At 34.0% G+C, this 20,817-nt stretch overlaps 3 protein-coding genes across 7 annotated transcripts; 2 read left to right on the top strand and 1 right to left on the bottom strand.

Moving 5' to 3' along the window:
* Positions 1–7,821: 7,821 nt before the first annotated feature.
* Positions 7,822–11,345, top strand: LOC107643180 (uncharacterized). Of its 2 annotated transcripts, none has more exons than XM_016346766.3 (7): positions 7,822–8,081; positions 8,166–8,248; positions 8,801–8,922; positions 9,669–9,833; positions 10,003–10,096; positions 10,581–10,782; positions 11,055–11,345. In XM_016346766.3, exons 1-6 carry the CDS (start codon positions 7,851–7,853, stop codon positions 10,780–10,782), a joined length of 897 nt encoding a protein of 298 aa, XP_016202252.1. In that variant the 5' UTR covers positions 7,822–7,850; the 3' UTR covers positions 11,055–11,345. The 2 variants fall into 2 exon arrangements, with proteins under 2 accessions (XP_016202252.1, XP_016202260.1); XM_016346774.3 differs by lacking the exon at positions 11,055–11,345 and adding an exon at positions 10,891–11,020.
* A 1,392-nt stretch (positions 11,346–12,737) lies between these two features.
* LOC107643155 (putative uncharacterized protein YDL057W) lies at positions 12,738–14,917 on the top strand. 4 transcript variants are annotated; one of them, XM_016346749.3, is made up of 7 exons: positions 12,738–13,045; positions 13,153–13,235; positions 13,344–13,465; positions 13,631–13,795; positions 14,003–14,096; positions 14,199–14,388; positions 14,647–14,917. In XM_016346749.3, exons 1-6 carry the CDS (start codon positions 12,917–12,919, stop codon positions 14,386–14,388), a joined length of 783 nt encoding a protein of 260 aa, XP_016202235.1. In that variant the 5' UTR covers positions 12,738–12,916; the 3' UTR covers positions 14,647–14,917. The 4 variants fall into 4 exon arrangements, with proteins under 4 accessions (XP_016202235.1, XP_088358433.1, XP_016202226.1 ...); XM_088502307.1 differs by having other exon boundaries at positions 14,638–14,917; XM_016346740.3 differs by having other exon boundaries at positions 12,798–13,045; positions 13,153–13,465; positions 14,638–14,773.
* A 137-nt stretch (positions 14,918–15,054) lies between these two features.
* LOC107643144 (CRS1 / YhbY (CRM) domain-containing protein) lies at positions 15,055–19,171 on the bottom strand. Its single transcript, XM_016346722.3, has 9 exons — positions 18,183–19,171; positions 17,331–17,799; positions 17,121–17,251; positions 16,554–16,904; positions 16,309–16,465; positions 15,910–16,202; positions 15,774–15,833; positions 15,588–15,680; positions 15,055–15,426 (listed from the first exon to the last, which is right to left on the bottom strand). Exons 1-9 carry the CDS (start codon positions 19,110–19,112, stop codon positions 15,340–15,342), a joined length of 2,571 nt encoding a protein of 856 aa, XP_016202208.1. The 5' UTR covers positions 19,113–19,171; the 3' UTR covers positions 15,055–15,339.
* Positions 19,172–20,817: the final 1,646 nt, after the last annotated feature.

The raw sequence follows: 20,817 nt of genomic DNA, 5'->3' as shown, positions 1-20,817 counted from the left end.
TGGATTTGAGTCCCTTGAATTCCTAGAAAGGATTCAAGGTGATATATGTGGACCTATTCATCCACCATGTGGATCTTTTAGATATTTTATGGTCCTGATAAACGCATCTTCGAGATGGTCACATGTGTGCTTATTATCTTCTCGCAACCTGGCGTTTGCGAGATTACTGGCTCAAATTATTCGATTAAAAGCACAATTTCCAGAAAATCCAATTAAAGCAATTCGTCTTGATAATGCTGGTGAATTTACTTCCCAAGCTTTTGATGCTTATTGTATGGCTAATGGAATAAGTGTTGAACATCCAGTAGCTTATGTTCACACACAAAATGGGTTAGCAAAATCACTTATTAAGCGCCTCCAATTAATTGCTAGACCCTTGCTTATGAGAACAAATCTCCCAACCTCGGTTTGGGGGCATGCTATTTTACATGTCGCAGCATTTATTCGTTTGAGGCCAACGAGTTATCATCAATTCTTTCCTATACAATTAGCTTTTGGCCAGCAGCCAAATGTTTCCCATTTAAGAATATTTGGGTGTGCGATATATGTTCCCATTGCACCACCTAATCGCACCAAAATGGGACCCCAAAGAAAATTGGGGATATATGTTGGATATGATTCTCCCTCTATAGTGAGGTATCTTGAGATACAAACTGGTGATGTGTTTAAAGCCCGGTTTGCGAATTGTCATTTTGATGAATCAAAATTTCCAACATTAGGGGGAGAGAATAAGCTTCCTGAAAAGGAACTTAATTGGAATGCATCATCGTTGATGCATTTAGATCCTCGATCAGGGCAATGTAAACTAGAAGTTCAAAAGATTATACATTTGCAAAGAATAGCAAATGAATTGCCTGATGCATTTTCCGATACAAAGAGGATAACCAAATCTTACATACTAGCGGAAAATGCCTCAATTCGAATTGACGTCCCAGTAGGACAAGTAGCCACTGAAGCAAATTCACGCCAGAAGCGTGGCAGGGTGGAAAATGCCCCAATTCGAATTGATGTCCCAGTAGGACAAATAGCCACGGAAGCAAATACACGCCAGAAGCGTGGCAGGCCTGTCGGTTCCAAAGACAAAAATCCTCGAAAGAGAAAAGAGGTAAATAATATTCCTGTTGAAAAAGACATAGTAAAGACACTTGCAGTTGTCCAAAATTCTGATATAACGCCAAAAGACGTTCAGGTACATGAAAATTGTGAAAATGACGAGATCTCGATAAATTATGTCTTTACAGGAGAGAAATGGGACCGAAATAAGACAATTGTCAATGAAATATTTGCATATAATGTGGCATTAAATATCATGCATGAAAGTAAGGATATTGAGCCAAGATCAGTTGAAGAATGTCGACAAAGAAATGATTGGCCAAAATGGGAAGCAGCCATGAAGGCTGAATTAGACTCACTTGCAAAACGTGAAGTCTTTGGACTTGTAGTCCGTACACCTGAAGATGTAAAACCTGTTGGATATAAGTGGGTATTTGTGAGAAAACGAAATGAGAAAAATGAAGTTGTGCGCTATAAAGCCCGACTTGTGGCACAAGGTTTTTCACAAAGGCCCGGTATAGATTATGAAGAAACGTATTCCCCTGTAGTGGATGCGATAACATTGCGTTATTTGGTCAGTTTATCTGCATATCATAAACTGCATATGCATTTAATGGATGTGGTAACAGCCTACTTATACGGCTCATTAGATCGAGATATCTATATGAAAGTCCCTGAAGGACTAAAGATATCTAAACCATCCAATGAATATTCGCAAGGGTTATACTCAGTCAAATTGCAAATATCTTTATATGGTCTAAAGCAATCTGGACGAATGTGGTATAATCGTCTTACTGAGTATCTGGCCAAAAACGGATTCAAGAATGATGATATCTGTCCATGTATTTTTATAAAGAAATCTGCATCTGGATTCGTTATAATTGCTGTGTACGTTGATGATTTAAATATCATTGGGACTCCTGAAGAGATTCCAACAATTATAAAAACTCTAAAAGAAGAGTTTGAGATGAAAGATCTTGGAAAGACTAAGTTTTGTCTCGGCCTGCAGATCGAGCATATAAAAGGTGGGATCTTTATTCATCAAACAACATACACAGAAAAGATCTTGAAAATATTTTATATGGATAAGTCACATCCATTAAATACCCCAATGATCGTAAGATCTTTGGATGTGAAAAAGGATCAATTCCGCCCTAAAGAAGAAAATGAAGATATCCTTGGTCCTGAAATACCATATCTTAGTGCCATTGGAGCGCTAATGTATCTTGCTAATAATACGCGACCTGACATATCATTCGCGGTGAATTTACTAGCAAGGTATAGTTCCTCTCCAACCAGAAGACATTGGAGTGGAATCAAACAAATTTTTCGATATCTTCATGGAACGGTTGATATGGGATTATTTTATCCCTATGGATCCAAGTCACAACTAGTTGGCTATGCAGATGCTGGATACTTGTCTGATCCACATAAAGGGAGATCTCAAATAGGATATCTGTTTACATATGGTGGAACAGCTATATCATGGAGGTCCATGAAACAGACGATAGCAGCAACCTCCTCTAATCATGCTGAAATACTGGCGATTCATGAAGCTAGTCGCGAGTGTTTTTGACTGAGAAGTCTAATTCAATATATTCTGTCATCATGTGGACTAATTGATCATAAGATAGCTCCAACTGTCCTGTTTGAAGATAATACAGCATGCATTGCTCAACTTAAGGGTGGATACATCAAAGGTGATAGAACAAAGCATATTTCTCCCAAATTCTTCTTCACTCATGATCTTCAAAATCAAGGGACAATTGATGTCCAACAGATCCGTTCAAGTGACAATTTGACAGATTTATTTACAAAGTCACTCCCAAAATCCTCCTTTGAAAAATTGGTACATGAGATTGGGATGCGCCGATTTCGAGACGTTAAATGATGTCGGCAAGAGGGGGAGACTGTACTCTTTTTTCCTTGGTCAGGTTTTTTCCCATTGGGTTTTTCTTGACAAGGTTTTTAATGAGGCAGTCCCCATCACAAAGGATATTATACTCTTTTTCCTTCACTAAGGTTTTTCCCACAGGGTTTTCTTTAGCAAGGTTTTAATGAGGCAATAATCCTAAATGGTCATCCAAGGGGGAGTGTTGTGATAGGAATGGGACGTGGATGCCCATTTCCTATATAAAGTTTACATTCTCAAAAGAGAATGAAATAAATGAAGGTTGACAATATCCCTTCCATAAGCTTATAAATAGGAGGTGAACCTCCGTGAATGTAACAGAACAAAAAATACCATTCTCCCTTTCTTTTCATACACAAGCAAATAATAATAAATCAATCCTCTTTTATGCTGCAATCAAATACTCTTCTCCTTATATTTATATTACAATTCTTTCTCTTCTTTTATTTTATAAGTATTTTAAATTCTATTTTCTATTACTCTTTACATATAATATTAATAGCAATATTAATCATCTTTATTATATTGAGATTGTAACAATAAACAAATGCGATTCTCTCTCTCTTTATTTTTAATACTTCTTTCTATCTTTGTATATATATACACAATACAACATATAATTTTATTATATATATAAAAATTATTATTGAACTAATTATTTTAATACTAGAGTCTTCTATTTATACAACTTTATTTTATATATATCTTTTATTTTACAACAATATGTTCAAATTTTGACTCCTGGATGGTATATTAGAAAGCATTTTTTATATAATTATTAACTAATAGACTTAAAGTGAATATATAAAGTTTATAATATATGAAATTTAAATTATAATTTATTTTTATTTTTCTTCAAAATTTAAGTTTAATAATATGTGAAAATAAAGCAGACTTTTTTTTTCCCTACAAAGTGTTAATGTTATTAAGCAACTTGTTTTTATCAAAAACTTATTTATACTGAAGACTCATATATAGTTGTCTTCATATGAAGTTGATATATTTTTTTTTTAAATAAAAAAAGTTCAACACATTAAAGTGGAACAACAGATAAACAGATACACTAAAAAACCATAAAAACAAAACCAAACATGAAGGTGATCAATCCCTTATCATCTACGGCATAGCCATCAACAACCAAAAGGATTAATACCAGTCCACTTCTTGTAGCTCAAAAATGTTCTGCTTTGAATTACCTCAACACCTGCTTCTCTATTGTTGAAAATTCTGTCATTGCGTTCTATCCAGATATTCCAAATCACTGCAAAGAATCCAGTCAGCGACCTCTTCTGCTCCTCTTTTCTATTAAGCATGCCAGTCCAACTCTCAAACAGACCTTTAATGGTTCCTGAGACTGCCAAATCTTTATGAAAGCACCTCAACCACGCGCACCACACCTGCCAAGTAAACTCACAAAAAAGAAATAGATGATGAACAGAATCTATCTCTTTTTTACACAGGACACAGAGATTGTCACTCAGCTTGATGACGCTTAATCTACTCAACCTCTCTTTAGTATTCACCCGACCAACTAGAACAAACCATCCGAAAAGCTCGATTTTTGGAGGTACCAACCCTTTCCAAATAACACTTGTGAAAATATAGCTCGTAATCACTTGTGAAAGAGTCTTTGATTGCAGCATCTGCACTAAAGAGTTAGTAAAAAAAATACTTTTATTATGAAGTTGATACTTAATAATCATTAGATGATAATTTAGTCAAACTTATTAAATCATTTAACTTCACATAAAGACAATAGCATGTAAATTTTTACCTTTATTTATTTATTTATAGAATCAGAACTACAAATAAACAAAACAACGATCACCGCCGTAGAATTAGAAATGCAACTTAGAACTAAATGAAACTGATGGAAACCATGAGTAAAATGGCACATTCTAGCAAGAACATCTTCGCAAGAATTCTTTTCTCTGTAAATCTTTAATGCACTATGTTATTTTATTTTATAAGAAAAATTATTTAAAAAAAAAGATATATAAAAAATTACAAAGTCATAAAATATTAAGAGATATAATCATTGATGTATTCTTTCTGTAAATTTAAGTTTTTTGAAGAAATTATATTATAATATGATATAAAAATTGTGAAAAAACGTATTAAAATATGCAAATATTCATGTGTTCGTTTTTATGAGTTTAAATTTTTAGAAAAAATAATATTATAACACAAGTTGATAAAAATGCTGAAGGAACAACTTTTTTTTTTTCTTTTGGAAAAAAAAAAAATTTATTAACATGCATAATTTTTTTTGACGTAACTAAAGGGAAAAAAAAAAGTAAAAAACGAACGAGAAGAATCGATCTCAAACTCTCACCACACATTCGAACACCAAAAAACCTTGTTTATTGCAAATATTCATTTGGTAAGTCACCGACACTGTGTTTCTTTCTGTTTGACCCTTTTACTTCTTAATTCTTTCACGATTAATATTCTTTTGTCTCTTACAAAATTATACTGTTTGCTAGCTTCCTGAATTATGGAATTGCATGCAACTTTTTTGTAAAAATAAATTTTTATGTTAATGGTCGATTTTTTAATATTAAGATGATAAAATATTAAAATAAACATTATAAATTTAATATTTAACAAAATATTTAAATGAATTATTATGAAATTATAGTATTTGTTACGATGGGTAACCGGAGATTATTGGACTGGACTCGCTGGGTTGGCCCAATGTCTACGGAGGGAAGCCTTCGGGCGGATTCGCGTTTTCAGGGCCTCCGTCTGACTTGTGAATACGAGTGAAGGGGGTAGTACCTGCAAAAACACTCCGATGCCTAAGTCAGCAAGGGCGTAAGCAGGTCTAGAGAGTATTGGGACTTAGTGATACCTGAGAAGTGTCAGTGTATTTATAATGGTGAACCCATAACCACCGTTGAAGTAGTTCCGCCATTTAAAGTGGGTAACCGTCCCCTTATCTTAGGGAAGTTGAGATATGACTCCTGGAAGTGGTCAAAGAGATTTTAGGGACAGTTACTCATTTGAATGAGTGTTTATCTGCCAGCTAATCCTCGTCCCGACTTCTTTAGGGTAAGTCGTAGTAAGGACCGACTTCATAGGAAGAAGGTCGGTGTAGGGCGAGGCTCAATCCTTTGGATTGGGCATTTCATTTGGACTTGGGCTTTATCATTGGGTTAGGGTATGAACAGTATTTATTTTTAAATTTCCTAGCTAGTTACCTGAAAATTTTGTAGTTAAAATCTCAACATCATATCCCCCTAGCCCCCGAAATTGATAGTTTATTATGACTTTTTGCATCCTTTATCATTGACTCCCTGCATTTTATTATTATTATTATTATTATTATTATTATTATTATTATTATTATTATTATTATTATTCAACGTAAAAGGCTCAATGATTATGGATATTAATTAAAACGTAACATGATGTGCAACATATAAATAAAAAATATTAAAAAGAAAGCTTCCAAATCTATGATGAGTAGATGATTAAAAGAAAATGCCTTGAGTATGGAAATTCTTGAATTTCGTACTAGAAGTGTAAAATTGAGCCATTATTATACCTTACTATCATACTAATTAGAAAGCATATGAAAGCAATAAATATAACACGTACGTCATTATCCACTGGCCCATATTGATATCTAAGTATTAATTAGCATGCATCTGAATATTTTTTTTTTGGTGACAGCATGCATCTGAATATGAATCCTTGCATGTGATGATGAAGCTCTAATGTGTATATACAGAAAAATCAGAACCCTACATGCACCTTTCTGATTGTATCATACTTTGGGTACCTACCTACTCCCTCCATCTCAGTTTCTTTCTTTTTCAAAATAAGTTGACCCGATTTTCGGATTCAGATTTGTCTTTTGACTTTTGACTTTTGACTTTTAACTTTTGACAATTCTGTCATTGACTTTCGTGTGGTGTTCGGTGTTCCAGTACCAGAAAAGAATCATGTCCGCTAAAACTAATTGGCCTTTTTATTGGGCTCATCCAATACAATAAATTTTGGGCCGTTTGTTTAATGATGAAGCCCAGCCCAAAAACAGAAGCTAAGTTGATAACTTGTAACACCTTCACGTTCAAAAAAAAAAAAAACACTTGTAACAAGCTCTTTCGTATGGCAAATTTAGGGCCCGTTTGGAACTCTAAAAGTAGCTTTTTTTTATTTTTGACTTATGAAAAGTAGTAGTATTAATGTCGGGTGCAATTTTTAAAACTAAATTACAACTTTTTAAGAAGCTATTTTGGAGCTTATAGAGAAGTTAAAAAAAATGACTTCTCTCATAATACTTCTACTTTTCATTACATTTCTTTAAAATAAGCATTTTTAGAGTTAAAAATCTAAACACAAAATAACTTATTTATAAGTTACCTTTAACAGAGTCATTTATTGTTTAAGTTATTTTATCAAAAGAAGCTTAATTAAATTAGTTATCCAAACTGGACCTTAGAGATAAAAGCTTTAATATATTAATGGGTCAGATGTAGATTCACAAATTAATTTTATTGACGGTCAAATCTACAAATTTATTAATATATAATTAAATATATAAATAAATTTTTATTATTTATAAAATTATAAAATATTTTAAATTTATTATATTTTATTATAAATATTTTTAAATACTTTAAAGGTTAAATTTTTTTATAAATATTAAATATAATATATTATATATAAATATTTTTATTAAAAATAATCTTTTAATAATATTTTTATTTTTTTAAAAAATTATTAAACTTTTTAATAAATTTTAAATTAGACCAAACCAAATAATAAGCCAAACTTAATATTTTAAAAAATATATATAATAAATTATGAATCAAACTCAAGTCAATTAATTATTTAATTATATGAGGCCTGGCCTGTTTCCACACCTAAATTGGCAATGGATACCGTTGTGCTAAATGCTCAGTCACTCCTCTTCAATTCCCATTCCCAGCTTCCATTACTCACACGAAGAAGTAGAACCATAAAACCCTTAAACTACACCATCAACATGTCGTTGCAGCAAAGAATCGTAGTACCTAACAAGCACGGTGAAAAGTTAGTGGGAATATTCCATGATTCTGGAAGCAAGGACGTTGTAGTCTTGTGTCATGGTTTTCGCTCCACTAAAGTGAAGCTTTTCTTTCATACATGTACGTATTATGTTCTTCAGCTCTATTTATGGATTCAATATATTTTTATTTTCTATCTTCAGGAAGCCACTTCCATTGTGAACCTTGCTGCTGCATTTGAAAATGCTAGAATCAGTTCCTTCCGCTTTGATTTTTCTGGAAACGGGTACGTTTAGTAGTATACCTAGAAATATACAGAATTAGGTATAAACACTGATTACAAATCTTTAAGGCTGCATTTGGTTAGGAGAACAGGACAAAATAAGACGCAAAATACACAAATATAAAAATTAGTGTTCTTCTAATTTATTTGGTAATAAATTAGGATAAATTACGAAAGCTTAATTTATTATTATTTTTTTTATTTAAAAAATTTGAGAAAAAAATATAATAATAAAATATATAATTATGAAAAGTTGAAAACGTAATAAGAATCATGAAAGAAAAAATAAAAAATAAGTGGTCTCTTGTTAGTGTCTTTCGTTTTAGATGGACACAAAATATACTATTTCAGTATAGACGAACATAATGCCTCTGTTTATATCTCATCTGTCAAATATAATTTTATGTCTCTGTATCTCAGTGTCTTGTGCCGGTAAACAAACTTAGGCTAGTGGATCCATTTTGTATGGCTGTAAATTGTTATATGTACTGAAATTCCTGCTATCTCATCATGTTGTGCTAATTCAATCTATATGGCTTTGGATTTTCATTTTAGAGAAAGTGATGGTACATTTCAGTATGGTCACTATTGGAAGGAGGCTGATGATTTACATGCCGTGACTCAATACTTCCGCGGATTAAACCGTGTTGTTGCTGCAATTGTTGGGCACAGTAAAGGTATGTTGATATGTTCATTGATCAATTATGTAACCAATGATATAATAATTGTTCTTCTTCTTGTTTGTTCCATCTGCTGGTTTGGTTGTAAAGACAGAAACCTTCAAAGTTGTGTTGTTTCTGAGATAGAAGCAGAATATGCCTCCTTTGATTGGCACCTTATAACTCATTGAATCTTCTAGCATCACCATGGTTGACATGTATGTTGAAATTGAAACTTCAGCTTATATTTCTGAGATTCTAGGCAAAGATATGGTACAGAGGAACTCGGTGATGGTCATCCGTTTTGATATAGTATTAAGAAAAGTAGTATTACACAGTTCTTTGTTATATTTCCTTAAACCAGGTTTAATATGAGGTGAGGTAAGATTGATGAAATGCTCTTCACTCCTACTCAATGTGAATGGTCATTTGCTTTCCATTTGTACTTGATGAAACCTAACTTACTGGTGTGGTTTTCAGAACCAAATAACTGGTACATCTTCATAAATTTATTTTTTTTAATTTTTATTTAGGAAAAGTCTAGAGGGCCAGCAACTTTGTTAAATTCTGGCCAGCATGTAACCAGCAAAGAAAAGTGAGCCATTGGATGAAATCTCACACCCATCTCACACCATTAAAACCATCATTGATGGCTATTTAATGGCTACAAATCACAAAAGTTGCTGGTCCCCTAGCATTCCTCTTTTTTTTATACAAACTGTACTCATAATTAGCTGTTGCTGTATCTTGGACTCTTGGTGCAGGAGGTGGAGTGGTGCTTCTTTATGCTTCTAAATATGATGATGTTAAATTAGTTGTCAACATCTCTGGACGCTATGATCTGAAGGCAGGAGTTGAAGAAAGACTTGGAAAAGATTATATGGAAAGAATTAAGAAGGACGGTTTCATTGATGTGAAGAATAAGTCAGGTAACCTGTCAATTGATCATGCTGTTTCAATTCCTCTAAGATTGGATGAGGTTGTGAGAGATATTTAACAAAAAATTCAGTGTCCGCAGATTTCTCATTACCCTACATAGGTACATGCTTATCTTTTATCTTTATGATTATATGAATATGAGGGAATTTGCTGTTGCAGTAAATTTTAATTACCGTGTGACGGAGGAAAGTTTGATGGATCGCTTCGGTACAAATATGCATGAAGCATGCCTTAACATTGATAAAGATTGCAGGTCAGAGAAAAATCTTGTCTTCTCTCTTCTGCTTCACCCTTCTGCCACTTGTTGCACATTCTTTTGTTCATAAATTTGTTTGTTGAATTTACATGGTCTCTGTTTAAGAAATAAAAAATTATAAAGCAGAGGCAATGAAATGTAGGATAATGACTACAAATCAGATATGCAGCTTGCAAGGTTAAATATCTTATGTGACAAATAAAAAATTGTTTCATTTTGATTCCCCCCTAATCAAGTGGTGAATTCATTGCAGAATGCAAACTTATGTATGGTATGAACAAAAACATAATCTACCATGCAAAGAACATACAGGAGTTATTTCGAGTAGATAAATTATGAATGAGTGTGATATATATAATTCCATACGTGAAAGATGATTTTGCTTGGAAGGTTATACTGCAAATGAAAATTAGTAGTAATGGTATGAAAATAACCTTAACACATAGATGTAGCTAATCTGAAATCACATAATGTATGACAGGGTCCTTACAGTTCATGGTTCTTCAGACACTGTTATTCCTGTTCAAGATGCATTGGAGTTTGCCAAGATTATACCAATCCACAAGTTACATATCATAGAAGGTGCTGATCATCCATACACTAAGCATCAAGATGAGTTAACCTCAGTTGTCGTGAACTTCATAAAGGAAAACTTGCACCAAGATGGTGGTGCTGATAGCTAGGTATGCTTTTGCCTTTGCTAGCAGTTCAGTGTTATGAATTGAACCTTCTTTTTCTCTCCCCCCCTTTTTTTTATTCCCTGATATCCTTTTTTTTTTTATTCTCTGTAGAGATCTATATGTAAACAGTCTCTCTGTAGACATGATACATGACAGAGCACAATGGCGTAGTTTAATTCATGTAGCCGACCCCACTTAGTGGGACAAGGCTTTGTTGTTGTTGTTGTTGTTAATATCCGTTTTTGTATTGATATAATTCTTGTTGATCTCAACAGTAACAGTTTATGGCCAGCTGAATTTGCTGCTAATGACACATTTTGGCCCCCGGTTGAACCTGCTCATGATGATCTTCTTCTACAAGTGCTGGAGCTCTCATATTTTTTCTGCTTAATCAGTAAATCAATCATAGAGTAAATAATGACTGCAATGGTTATTTGCCTCTGATGTGCATAACACATTTGACAATTACCTCATGGTAAATTAGACCACAACTTCCTATGCTACCACCTATTTTAGCTTTCCTGATGAAAATGATGAAAGCAAAAGCAAAATTGGTTTTTGGATTATATATGGTTATTTGTTGCGTGAACTACTGAACTTAATGTGTTAGCCTTATGCCATTCATTGCTCACAAAGCGTGACATGATTTTTGAATATGCTATGTGATACCTAGACGAAGTTTAATAGTAAATCTGGGAGAAATTTTTACGTTCAAAATATTTTCAAGTAAAACAACCGTAAAAAAAAATCAAGTAAAAGAGAGAGGGAGGAATAAAAAAGGTTCTTTTAGATTAAAAATTATATTAAAAAAAGTTTTGCTAATGTGTTTTAAATACAATTTTAATACCATCATAAAAAATATTTTATTAAAAGTTATTATTGAAAAGATAATTTGTTTATATTTTTAATATATTAAATATATAAAAAATTAAAATTTTATTATTATTATACTCTTAAAATATAATTTTGGAATATAAGTTAGCAATTTTTTTTTGGAAGTCCCTTAGAACCTGGATGGATTGATTTCGAAGTTAACTTTTCCTATTTATCAGTGGCTTCAAAAAATTTGATCTCATCCAAATAATATAAAGCCGTTTTGACTATACAGTTATTCCAAAGGAATATCTAAATTTGATGGTTCAATGGGAAGTTGTAGCAGTTCCCACGATCTTGGAGCACAGTAATTGCCCAATGTCAAATGTCTTAACAAGTACTACAATCTAAGTGTGGATAAAATATTCTTATAATGAACTTCCTCCAATCAAATATACATTTAGATGTTTTTAGATCATTAAATAAAAACGATCTTATTTGACATATTTAATATTCTAAAAATATCAATGTTATCGTGTAAACACAATTTTTTTAATGATCATTACACAATTAATGCAATCACCATTGTTTTTTTGAAAAAAACGCAAAACAACTCCTCATAATTATCTCGAAAGACAATGAAGTTCTTGACAAAAAAAAAAAACAGATCTTTGACAATTAACTCGAAAAGACAACGAGACTCTTGTACCAAAAAAAAGTCAATATTGTTTTTTTAGTACAGGGGCTAATCAGTCAAAAAAAAATCTGAGGCCAGATTGAGTGTGTTTTTTTTTGAGAACTCGTTGTCCTTTCGAGATAATTATTAGGGGTCAGGTGGGGATATTCACTCTTGTTTTTTTAGATAATCATTCAGGCAGTTAATATAAAAGCTACAATGGGCTATATGAGTTACAAAATGAACATCTCCATACTATCTAGAATAACCATCCGAGTATTAGAGATCTAGAACTCTAATACCATGTCATGATACCACTCATCCCAAAAGCTTCAGCTGATGAAAAAAAGGTAACACTAATGATTATATCTCTAATACTCTCTAAATCTCCATTATACAAATATTTGATTAGCTTCTCATACTTTTCCTTTTACTAATATGGTGTTATGTGATTATTTTTATCAAAATTAAATTCTTATTTATTAATAACAAGATAATTGCCATATTCTAAAATTTTTGGACCCATGCTTACTCTCAATCACAGTAACTCAACTTTTCAAGCCTTTTTAATATATAATCCAGTTTCCAATCTGATATATCCCTAGCAGCAAAGGAAATCCAGAAGATCCCTGAACTTGAACTTGGATTATGGCAGAAGCTGTGGGGCAGAAGAAAGTGATAATTCCAAACAAGCATGGCAATAAATTAGTGGGGATATTGCATGATTCTGGAACCCCTGAGATTGTTATCCTATGCCATGGTCTTCAAGCTTCCAAGGTTACTTTTCTTTCCTCTTATGGAGAACCAACTATTTTGTTATTACTGTTCAAGTGTTATTGGAAATTACTAATTGCGATTCAGTTTTTTGTGACTGTTATCTGCAGGATCATGCTATCATGGTGAACCTTGCTGCTGCACTACAGAATGCTGGAATCAGTGCTTTCCGATTTGATTTTACCGGAAACGGGTATATGAATTCTTTGCTCTCTTTTTTGTTTGTGCATCTTTACACCAAACTAGTAAAGTATACTGTTCTTTCACTTTCACTATTACATTTTGATTTTTTTCCTTATAGGGAAAGTGAAGGATCCTTTGATTTTGCTAACTATTTAGGGGAAATTGAAGATATACATTCTGTAATCCAACATTTTCACAAAGAAAACCGTACGGTTAGCGCGATTATTGGACACAGCAAAGGTTTGTTGAATTGTTGTCTAATTGTTCATATTATAGATGTTCAAGTGAATCCATATCCAGTGGAAGAGAATTTGTTACCTTACATTTACATATTTGTGTCACTGAAACATTAATTTCTGTGTCTTTTCTGAGGTTGTGTTGAATAATCTCTGTAACTTGATGCAGGAGCTAATGAAGTGCTTCTTTATGCTTCGAAGTATCATGACATCAAAACAGTTGTCAACCTCTCAGGGCGATACGCTATGAATGGAGGCCTCGAAGAACGTTTTGGAAAAGACTTCATGGAAAAAATCAGTAAGGAAGGTTTTATCGAGTTGAAGTCGAAGTCAGGTTACTCGCCTTTTCATCCCCATGTTCTTTGATGCTGAGATTGATATAGAATCATGAAACTAACATATTCAGGTTCCTGAGTTTAGATGAGAACATAGCAAATGATGGAAACATAGTTATTCAGTATTATAACAAGATGGCATCTCTTTCTTGCACACACACATTTATTTCATCATAACTATGTCCAGGTAAACACATATATTGTAGGAACTGTTGATTTTCGTTTGACTGAGGAAAGTTTGAAGGAGCGGTTAAACATAAATATGCATGAACAGTGCCAGAAAATTGACAAAGACTGTAGGTTAGTGAAAACCTTTCCCCTATCAAGTAAATGATTCAAGATTCAACAATTTTTTGTTAGATGTGAATGTAAAGCTACTTAGCCGCGTTTATTGCATGGCAGGGTATTAACAGTTCATGGTTCTGCGGACGAAATAATCCCTGTTGGAGATGCATTTGAGTTTGCCAAGATCCTACCTAATCACAAGTTACATATCATAGAAGGTGCAAATCATGTATACACTGATAATCAAGCTGAGTTAGCCTCAGTTGTGGTGAACTTCATAAAGGAAAACAAGAGTGCTGCTAGTTAGGTATCTCTTTTTTGAATTCTGCATAGGAATTTAACTTTTTTGTATTACATTTAATTGGTCCTTTTGGGAAAGCTCACTCTCCTCTCCCATTAGATTTAGTGGTGGATCTACACAAACTGAGCTCCATACTCTATCTACTGAAGGAAGAGAGTAAAAAAAAGAGTAAAAAGTGAATATATGTTTATTTTATCTTAAGAAAACATAGCAGTGCTGCAGTGGTATATAGTTCAACTTTCTTCTCAACCTTAGTTTCTGCAGGTCTCTGATCAAACTTGCCCATGATATAATATTGCCATGTATACTTGGGAATCCTACTTCCTAGCCGAATAAAAGAGGGGAAGCCAAAAAGAGATTAAAGAGAATATGAAAGCAAGATTGGTATCTGTCAAGTTTATTTGCCTTTAATGTATCAACTATCAAGTCAATGTACAAGTATGTTAAGAGACTCCTAGTACTATGCCATGTAGACATTTATCATATGATATTAAATAAGGTTGCGGCATCCTAGTGTCCTGTTTGATTTGGAACACAAGCTGTGTTTAGTTCATGATATAGTTTTTGCTAGATCTTTTTATTTTTTATTTTTATTTTTTAATTGTTACTATTCTATGCTAAAAAGAAGAAATATTAGTAAAGGTAAGAAGAGAAGAGTATAGTGGACAAGGATTTGAAATCCTGACAACTGAACTAATATAAAAAAATACAATGATGTTAGGGGGTACTCCTTTTCCCTTCATTTTTCCTTCTACCTCAATTTTTGATATATTGCTAGGCTAGCTGAGGCTACAAGAGAATTACAATACACAGAATAAAAAAGCAATTTACAGCATAACATTGTGGGATGTGTCTCAGGCATGGCTCAAGTGCTTGAGCTGTCATCTTCATTCTTCATTGATCAGTGGCTTAAGCATTGAATTATTCTTCCTATCAATCAAACATTGCAATGCATTTCTATACAAGGTCAAGTTGCTTGTTTTGATTTTTCTCATCCTCTTCACCACTGTCGTCTTCATTAAAATTAGTCTGTGACTCTTCATTCTAGTTCACCAAATGAAAATAACCGGGGCAAAAATAAGAAAAAAGTGAGTACCATTAACAGTCACTTCCTTAAAGTGCTTATTAACATTGCTATTATTGATCATTATATTACCAATATAAATTACAAGCATTTGGTTGCGGAAGTAAAGTATAAACTATACCTCTTCCAAGTCATCATCAGAAAAAACATGGTTATCCATTGGAGAGTATAGATTTTTGTCGACATCAATCTTCTTTCCATTTTTCATGTCCTCCTGAGACCAGAAACAAAACCATAAGATGGAACTTCTATAGACTATCCAAAATAATTAACAGCAGAATCATGAAAAAGCAAGATAACATCATACCAGTTCAGATTTCAGCAAACCAATTCTCTCCGTCAAGTCGAAGATGTGATGTTTTAGTGCCTGGAAAAAACTAATCAGAAACCTGATGCCACTAAGTAGAAATTAAAGTTAACCCCAAGCCATTGATCTATATTACCTCTCGTCTTTGGAGCTCGATAGATCTGGCCAATGCCTGCCTTCGAGATAATAAAGTCTTGGGCCTCAGAGCTTGTGGACGCAAATAGTTCTTCCCACGATAAACGATGATTATGTAGCCTTTGGTGTCCTTTTCTACAGACACTAGCACCCCACCACTCTCAGCTTCCAAAGATATCGCAATATGCTTAACTTGTGCAAGATTCCTGCCCTTCACAATTATCTTTACCAACTCGCGATACTTCCAGTGTAGATGCATGTTTTCTATGGTGCCAGCGAAAACATCTCGCCTCCCTAAAAGGAAAAAGAAAAATAGTCATGCCTCTAACATTTATTGTATAAGCCGTTAAGCCATAAACAAAAGCAGCTATTCATTGAGTTGTAATATTAATATGCTTACCTAGAACTAAGTATGGCTTCATACTCAGACCAATCTTCCGAAATAAAAATCTCTCTTCATCTATTAGTGTTTCAATATCAGTTGGAAGATCTGCTGGATCAAGATCAGCCTGCACTTTTGCTAGAGCTCTCTCAGCCTTCCTGACTCTTGCTTTAGCCTACAAGCATCGGAAGTTAGATGGATGTGAACAAAACTGTTCTTTCTTTTCTTTTTCTTTTTTTTTGACTTGGTATCTTGTAACTTACCAGAGCTAGTTTCTTCTCGAGGTTTCTGATAAAAGATTCAAGTTTACGCAAGGCAGAATCTCTCATCATATTCTGAACTTCTTCCCTGGTCGGTTCGTGTCCCCAGTTAGTGCTTGCTGCCCTAGTCTCAGCAAGGGTTCCAGCTACTAATGGCACTTGAGATGTTTTGCTTTTTAATCCATTAATAGGCAAAGCACTTTGTCGTGCCTTCTCTTCCTCGTCTTGCTGGAGTATGGACAGTTTCTCTCTCTCAGTCAGTACATGAGTCATTGCAGGAGGCAAGAAGTCATTGCCCCTGTAAAATACAATATATTCCTTATTTCTAGAGAGTAGAGTTCCGCCGGTCAATCTCTGCATGTGTGAAATTATGCAACCACCATAAATCCAAAGTAGGGAGTAGTTATTCACTATGCTAATCGACAAGGAAATTGATAACAAAAAAGGGGGAAACATGTCAACTACCAACTAAACTCTCATAATCTTAAAAGATGAAGCATGATAAATGTTTCAACATAATTAAATTTAAAAAAGTTCTGTTGCCAAATTCCAGGTGTTTGTATGTAATACCCTGAGTTCTTCAGCCATCCTCTCATTACGTGTATGGGGGACACCTCGTTTGATGGCTATCTTCGCAATAGCACATTTTTCCCAAAGCTTCGCCATAGCATTGGCCAGACCTTGCAGTTCTCTGTTTCTACCTGCAGCAGTAAACATATGGTATCATTTGGAAACAGACACTTGCAAAACAAGAATGCAACTGCATAGTTTCTTGCATACCAAGGGCAAAGTGTGGAGCCGTTATTCTTGCAAGCCTACGGAAGTGAGTCATTTCCTCATTGCTTAAAGAACGTTTTACCCGATAAGGAAGTAATCTAAATGGGGTTTTATATCCTGGAACCATGGCAGGTAACAAGTCTGCATCGACAGGTAATGGCTCGCGGCCAGGCCAATCTTTATAGCGTGGACCCAATTCATCTAAGATTTGGTTGAGTTCAGTCAGTTCCATCAATTCCTCTTCAGTCATATGCTTCAAATATTTCGAAGAGACTCGGGTTAATGAGTCTGTTTCTCCAATTGGTTCTTTTTCACTAACTTGACCATCACCTCCACTTCCAACTTGGGCGCTATTCTCCTTAACATGATTTACTTTTGTATAAAATTCAACACAAGGAAGCTTGTAAGTCATTCCTCTATACAACACTATCGAACTGCCAGACCGCCATACCACTAAACCTCCAGTTTTACTCTGATCAATCATGAAGATAATACTGTCATTAAAACAAACACCATTTTGAAAATCTATGATACACTAACTCCAGTTCATGTTGATAAGTAGTTCTAACCTGCTTTCTACATTCATAAATCAATGTATCTGCAAGCAACTTGTTGCACATCAAAACTATTGCTGTTGTTGAAACTATTACTTATTTGAAAATTTATTGTTGTGCTTAACAATTGGGAAAAAAAAAAGGACCATCCAACAAGCAATCAATAAATTGAAAATCAAGGTTGCATCTCCCTGTTAGCAAACAGAAACTAACCTTGTTATCCTAGATAAGCCAGCTACATGGATCAAACATCACTAAACTAAACCATAGGAAGCAAATATTGATGAAAATTGGCATATACCTCAAGAGTGTGATGAGCTCTTTTCATGTTAGCACCAAGAGGACCTTCAAATTTCAACTTGACCACTTCACTATCCCTCCACTTTGCATGAATGGAATCCACTAACTCCCCATTGATGCCGGAAACTCCAACCTCGAACCTCTCAACCATCCTCAATGCTACATTTCTGAGCCTCCTCAGTTCATGCTCCGGTATCAGTCTCTCCGCCAACGCCGTGTTACTTCTCCTTTTCCTCTCTCCTTCACTTGTATCCACTACATTCACACTTCCCATTACAGAATTATTCAAAAGAAACGTTTTTTCTTCTACCCCTCTTCTAACCTCACCGTTATCCACAGAAATTTCCTCTCTTTTGAAAACGGAACCATCAATGCCGCCATTTTCCTTAGCATCAGACTCTGATTCAGACTCAAAACGTGAACTTTTGCGGTTAGTTGCTTGAGCCCAAGGAGATAAACGCTTTGGGAATTGAAAATCCAAAGAGTAACTCGCTGAATTCTTCTGATCACACTCTTCCTCTTCACCTTCATCATCATCATCATCATCTTCTTCTTCTTCTTCATCTTCATCTTCTTCTTCTTCTGCTGATTGTTGTTCTTGCCAGGGGAGCCTTTCTCTCTGGGAACCCAATTTGTGAGACCATTTATCACGAATTTGATCAAAGAAACTTGGTCTCAGGTTGCTCTTCTTCTTCTTCTTCTTCTTAATCTTGTTCTCTGTGTTGTTTGATGCTTCCAAAGGTACCTTAACTGGTAGAGTGTCAACTTGAGCAGTCTGATTGGAACAGCAAATTCGGAACTTGATAGTAGCGTGGCCTTTAGAATGAGATTGAGAAACCAGAAAATGAAGAGAAGAAGAAGAAGAAGAACGAGATAACGCGGAAGAAGAGAGTGAACAACTCGGTGGAACTGCTTGAACTTGGAGCGCCATTGTTAGCTTCCCAGAAAAAACACTCACTCAGGTTTTAGTTTTGAAATGGATAGAATCTTATTTTAATAATTAAAGGCCCAAATCAAAACTATGAAATAACATTGCAACCCGGCCCAAATCAAAACATATTTGGGCCTTGAGGTTACAAGCTATAGGGCGTCAGCCCATTTTACCAAACCAAACATTTTAATGGTTAATTATGGCCTGTTTTCAAAATAAAAAAAGTTATGGCCAGATTCCAATTTGGAGTTTTTTTTTGTACATATATGTAGAGAAGGTAACAGAAGCGCAGATTACCTTGCGCAGAAAAATTTAGAACTAAAACATGGTCTCTATTCTTGGGATAATCCTCCTAAAGATATAGTTAGCATCTTAGTTGACAATGAACAATGGATTATTTTACCCCGACTAATTGAAGAAAAATAGAGAAAATAAAGAGGAAAGAAAATCCTAATAGAAAAAGAGATAGAGTAATCTTAAATTGAAGAAATTTGCGCTTTCAAAAGAGAAAATTGTGTGTTTAGAGTGATGAACAAGAAGGAGAAACAACTAGAGAATAAGATAATAGGTTATCACTAATTATTAACTAGAAGAAGCATAAAATTGAATCAGAAAAGAATAAAAAAAAAAAACACAATTAACTTACCAGGGACAGGAACAAATATGTATAGTTTTGCTAAGCAGTAATTCGTTGCAGATTTTCGTTTTGCACGAAGATTTACTTTTCACTGCACTTGGGGTTCTGGGCGCGCTAGATTTGGGAAGAATGAAAAATTGGGGTAATGGGAGATAATAGTGGGTAGTGGAGCTAGCGAGAAGTGCGAAGGAAAGAGAAATTAGGCAGAATGAGCAAGTAATGGCGCGAATTTCATAAACCGCCGTGGAACGAGCGTGATTGCTGCCGCTGGGTTTGTGCTTCAGAGGCGGTTGTGTTTCACCGCTGATATGTGAAAGTAGGGATTGCAGTGACGGCGTTTCTATTTGACAGGTTCTCCCAAATGATCGCTTAAATTAGGTTTTGTTGTAGTATTTACAGTATAAAAATTAATAATTATGTTACGTTTATACAAAAAAAAATTAACTATCAAATTAGTAATTCATATAAAATATTTGTTAAAATATAAATATATATTAAAAATAAATTAAACAACACGTATATTTATACATAAATATATAATAGTTAATTTGGTGAGTGATTTATTGCGTGAAGATAGCTTTTTTGAAAAATCAAATTCATAAAATAGAATGTTTAATTGAATATATACTTTATAATAAGAAGTCAGGTAGGTAGCTAGAAAATGGGAAAAAGACAAAAATGAAGCAGCCACCATTCTAGAATTAGTGAAAAAGAAAGACATTAAGGTATGGTAATTATGGTTAGATCCTATCTTAACTTGATGTAGCGTCATCAATCATTCTTTTTTATTTCCAACTACTCTTTTAATTTGTCAACATTAGTATAATTAACAGTGTGTGAATATTCGGATTATGTCCTTCATTTTCCACAACAATTAGACATAGATTCGTTAAAACATACTACTATACATCTACATTATTGTAGGCACCACAAAGTCAAAAAGCAAAGAGAGAAAAAAAATTGATGAGAGTAGCTAAATAATTGTGTGTTTCCTAATTGCCTGCAAGCTGGAATAATTAAGCACACCATGGAACATAATTATTATTCATTTTCCTAAATGTGCTGCTC

Source organism: Arachis ipaensis, chromosome B1 (genome assembly GCF_059453495.1).
Source record: "Arachis ipaensis isolate K30076 ecotype BB chromosome B1, ASM5945349v1, whole genome shotgun sequence".
In the NCBI taxonomy this organism is placed as follows: domain Eukaryota; kingdom Viridiplantae; phylum Streptophyta; class Magnoliopsida; order Fabales; family Fabaceae; genus Arachis; species Arachis ipaensis.
This window is presented reverse-complemented; position numbering and strand designations above follow the sequence as displayed.

Excerpts from the sequence above, each read along its gene's own strand:
- LOC107643144 (XM_016346722.3), bottom strand. The coding sequence starts at position 19,112 with ATGGCGCTCCAAGTTCAAGCAGTTCCACCGAGTTGTTCACTCTCTTCT. Across the intron at positions 17,252-17,330 it reads GGCTCCACACTTTGCCCTTG|GTAGAAACAGAGAACTGCAA; the intron begins GTATGCAAGAAA and ends TTACTGCTGCAG. Across the intron at positions 16,203-16,308 it reads GAAGCCATACTTAGTTCTAG|GGAGGCGAGATGTTTTCGCT; the intron begins GTAAGCATATTA and ends TTTTCCTTTTAG.
- LOC107643155 (XM_016346733.3), top strand. The coding sequence starts at position 12,917 with ATGGCAGAAGCTGTGGGGCAGAAGAAAGTGATAATTCCAAACAAGCAT. Across the intron at positions 13,046-13,152 it reads ATGGTCTTCAAGCTTCCAAG|GATCATGCTATCATGGTGAA; the intron begins GTTACTTTTCTT and ends TGTTATCTGCAG. Across the intron at positions 13,796-14,002 it reads CGAGTTGAAGTCGAAGTCAG|GAACTGTTGATTTTCGTTTG; the intron begins GTTACTCGCCTT and ends CATATATTGTAG.
- LOC107643180 (XM_016346766.3), top strand. The coding sequence starts at position 7,851 with ATGGATACCGTTGTGCTAAATGCTCAGTCACTCCTCTTCAATTCCCAT. Across the intron at positions 9,834-10,002 it reads TGATGTGAAGAATAAGTCAG|TAAATTTTAATTACCGTGTG; the intron begins GTAACCTGTCAA and ends TTGCTGTTGCAG. Across the intron at positions 10,097-10,580 it reads AACATTGATAAAGATTGCAG|GGTCCTTACAGTTCATGGTT; the intron begins GTCAGAGAAAAA and ends AATGTATGACAG.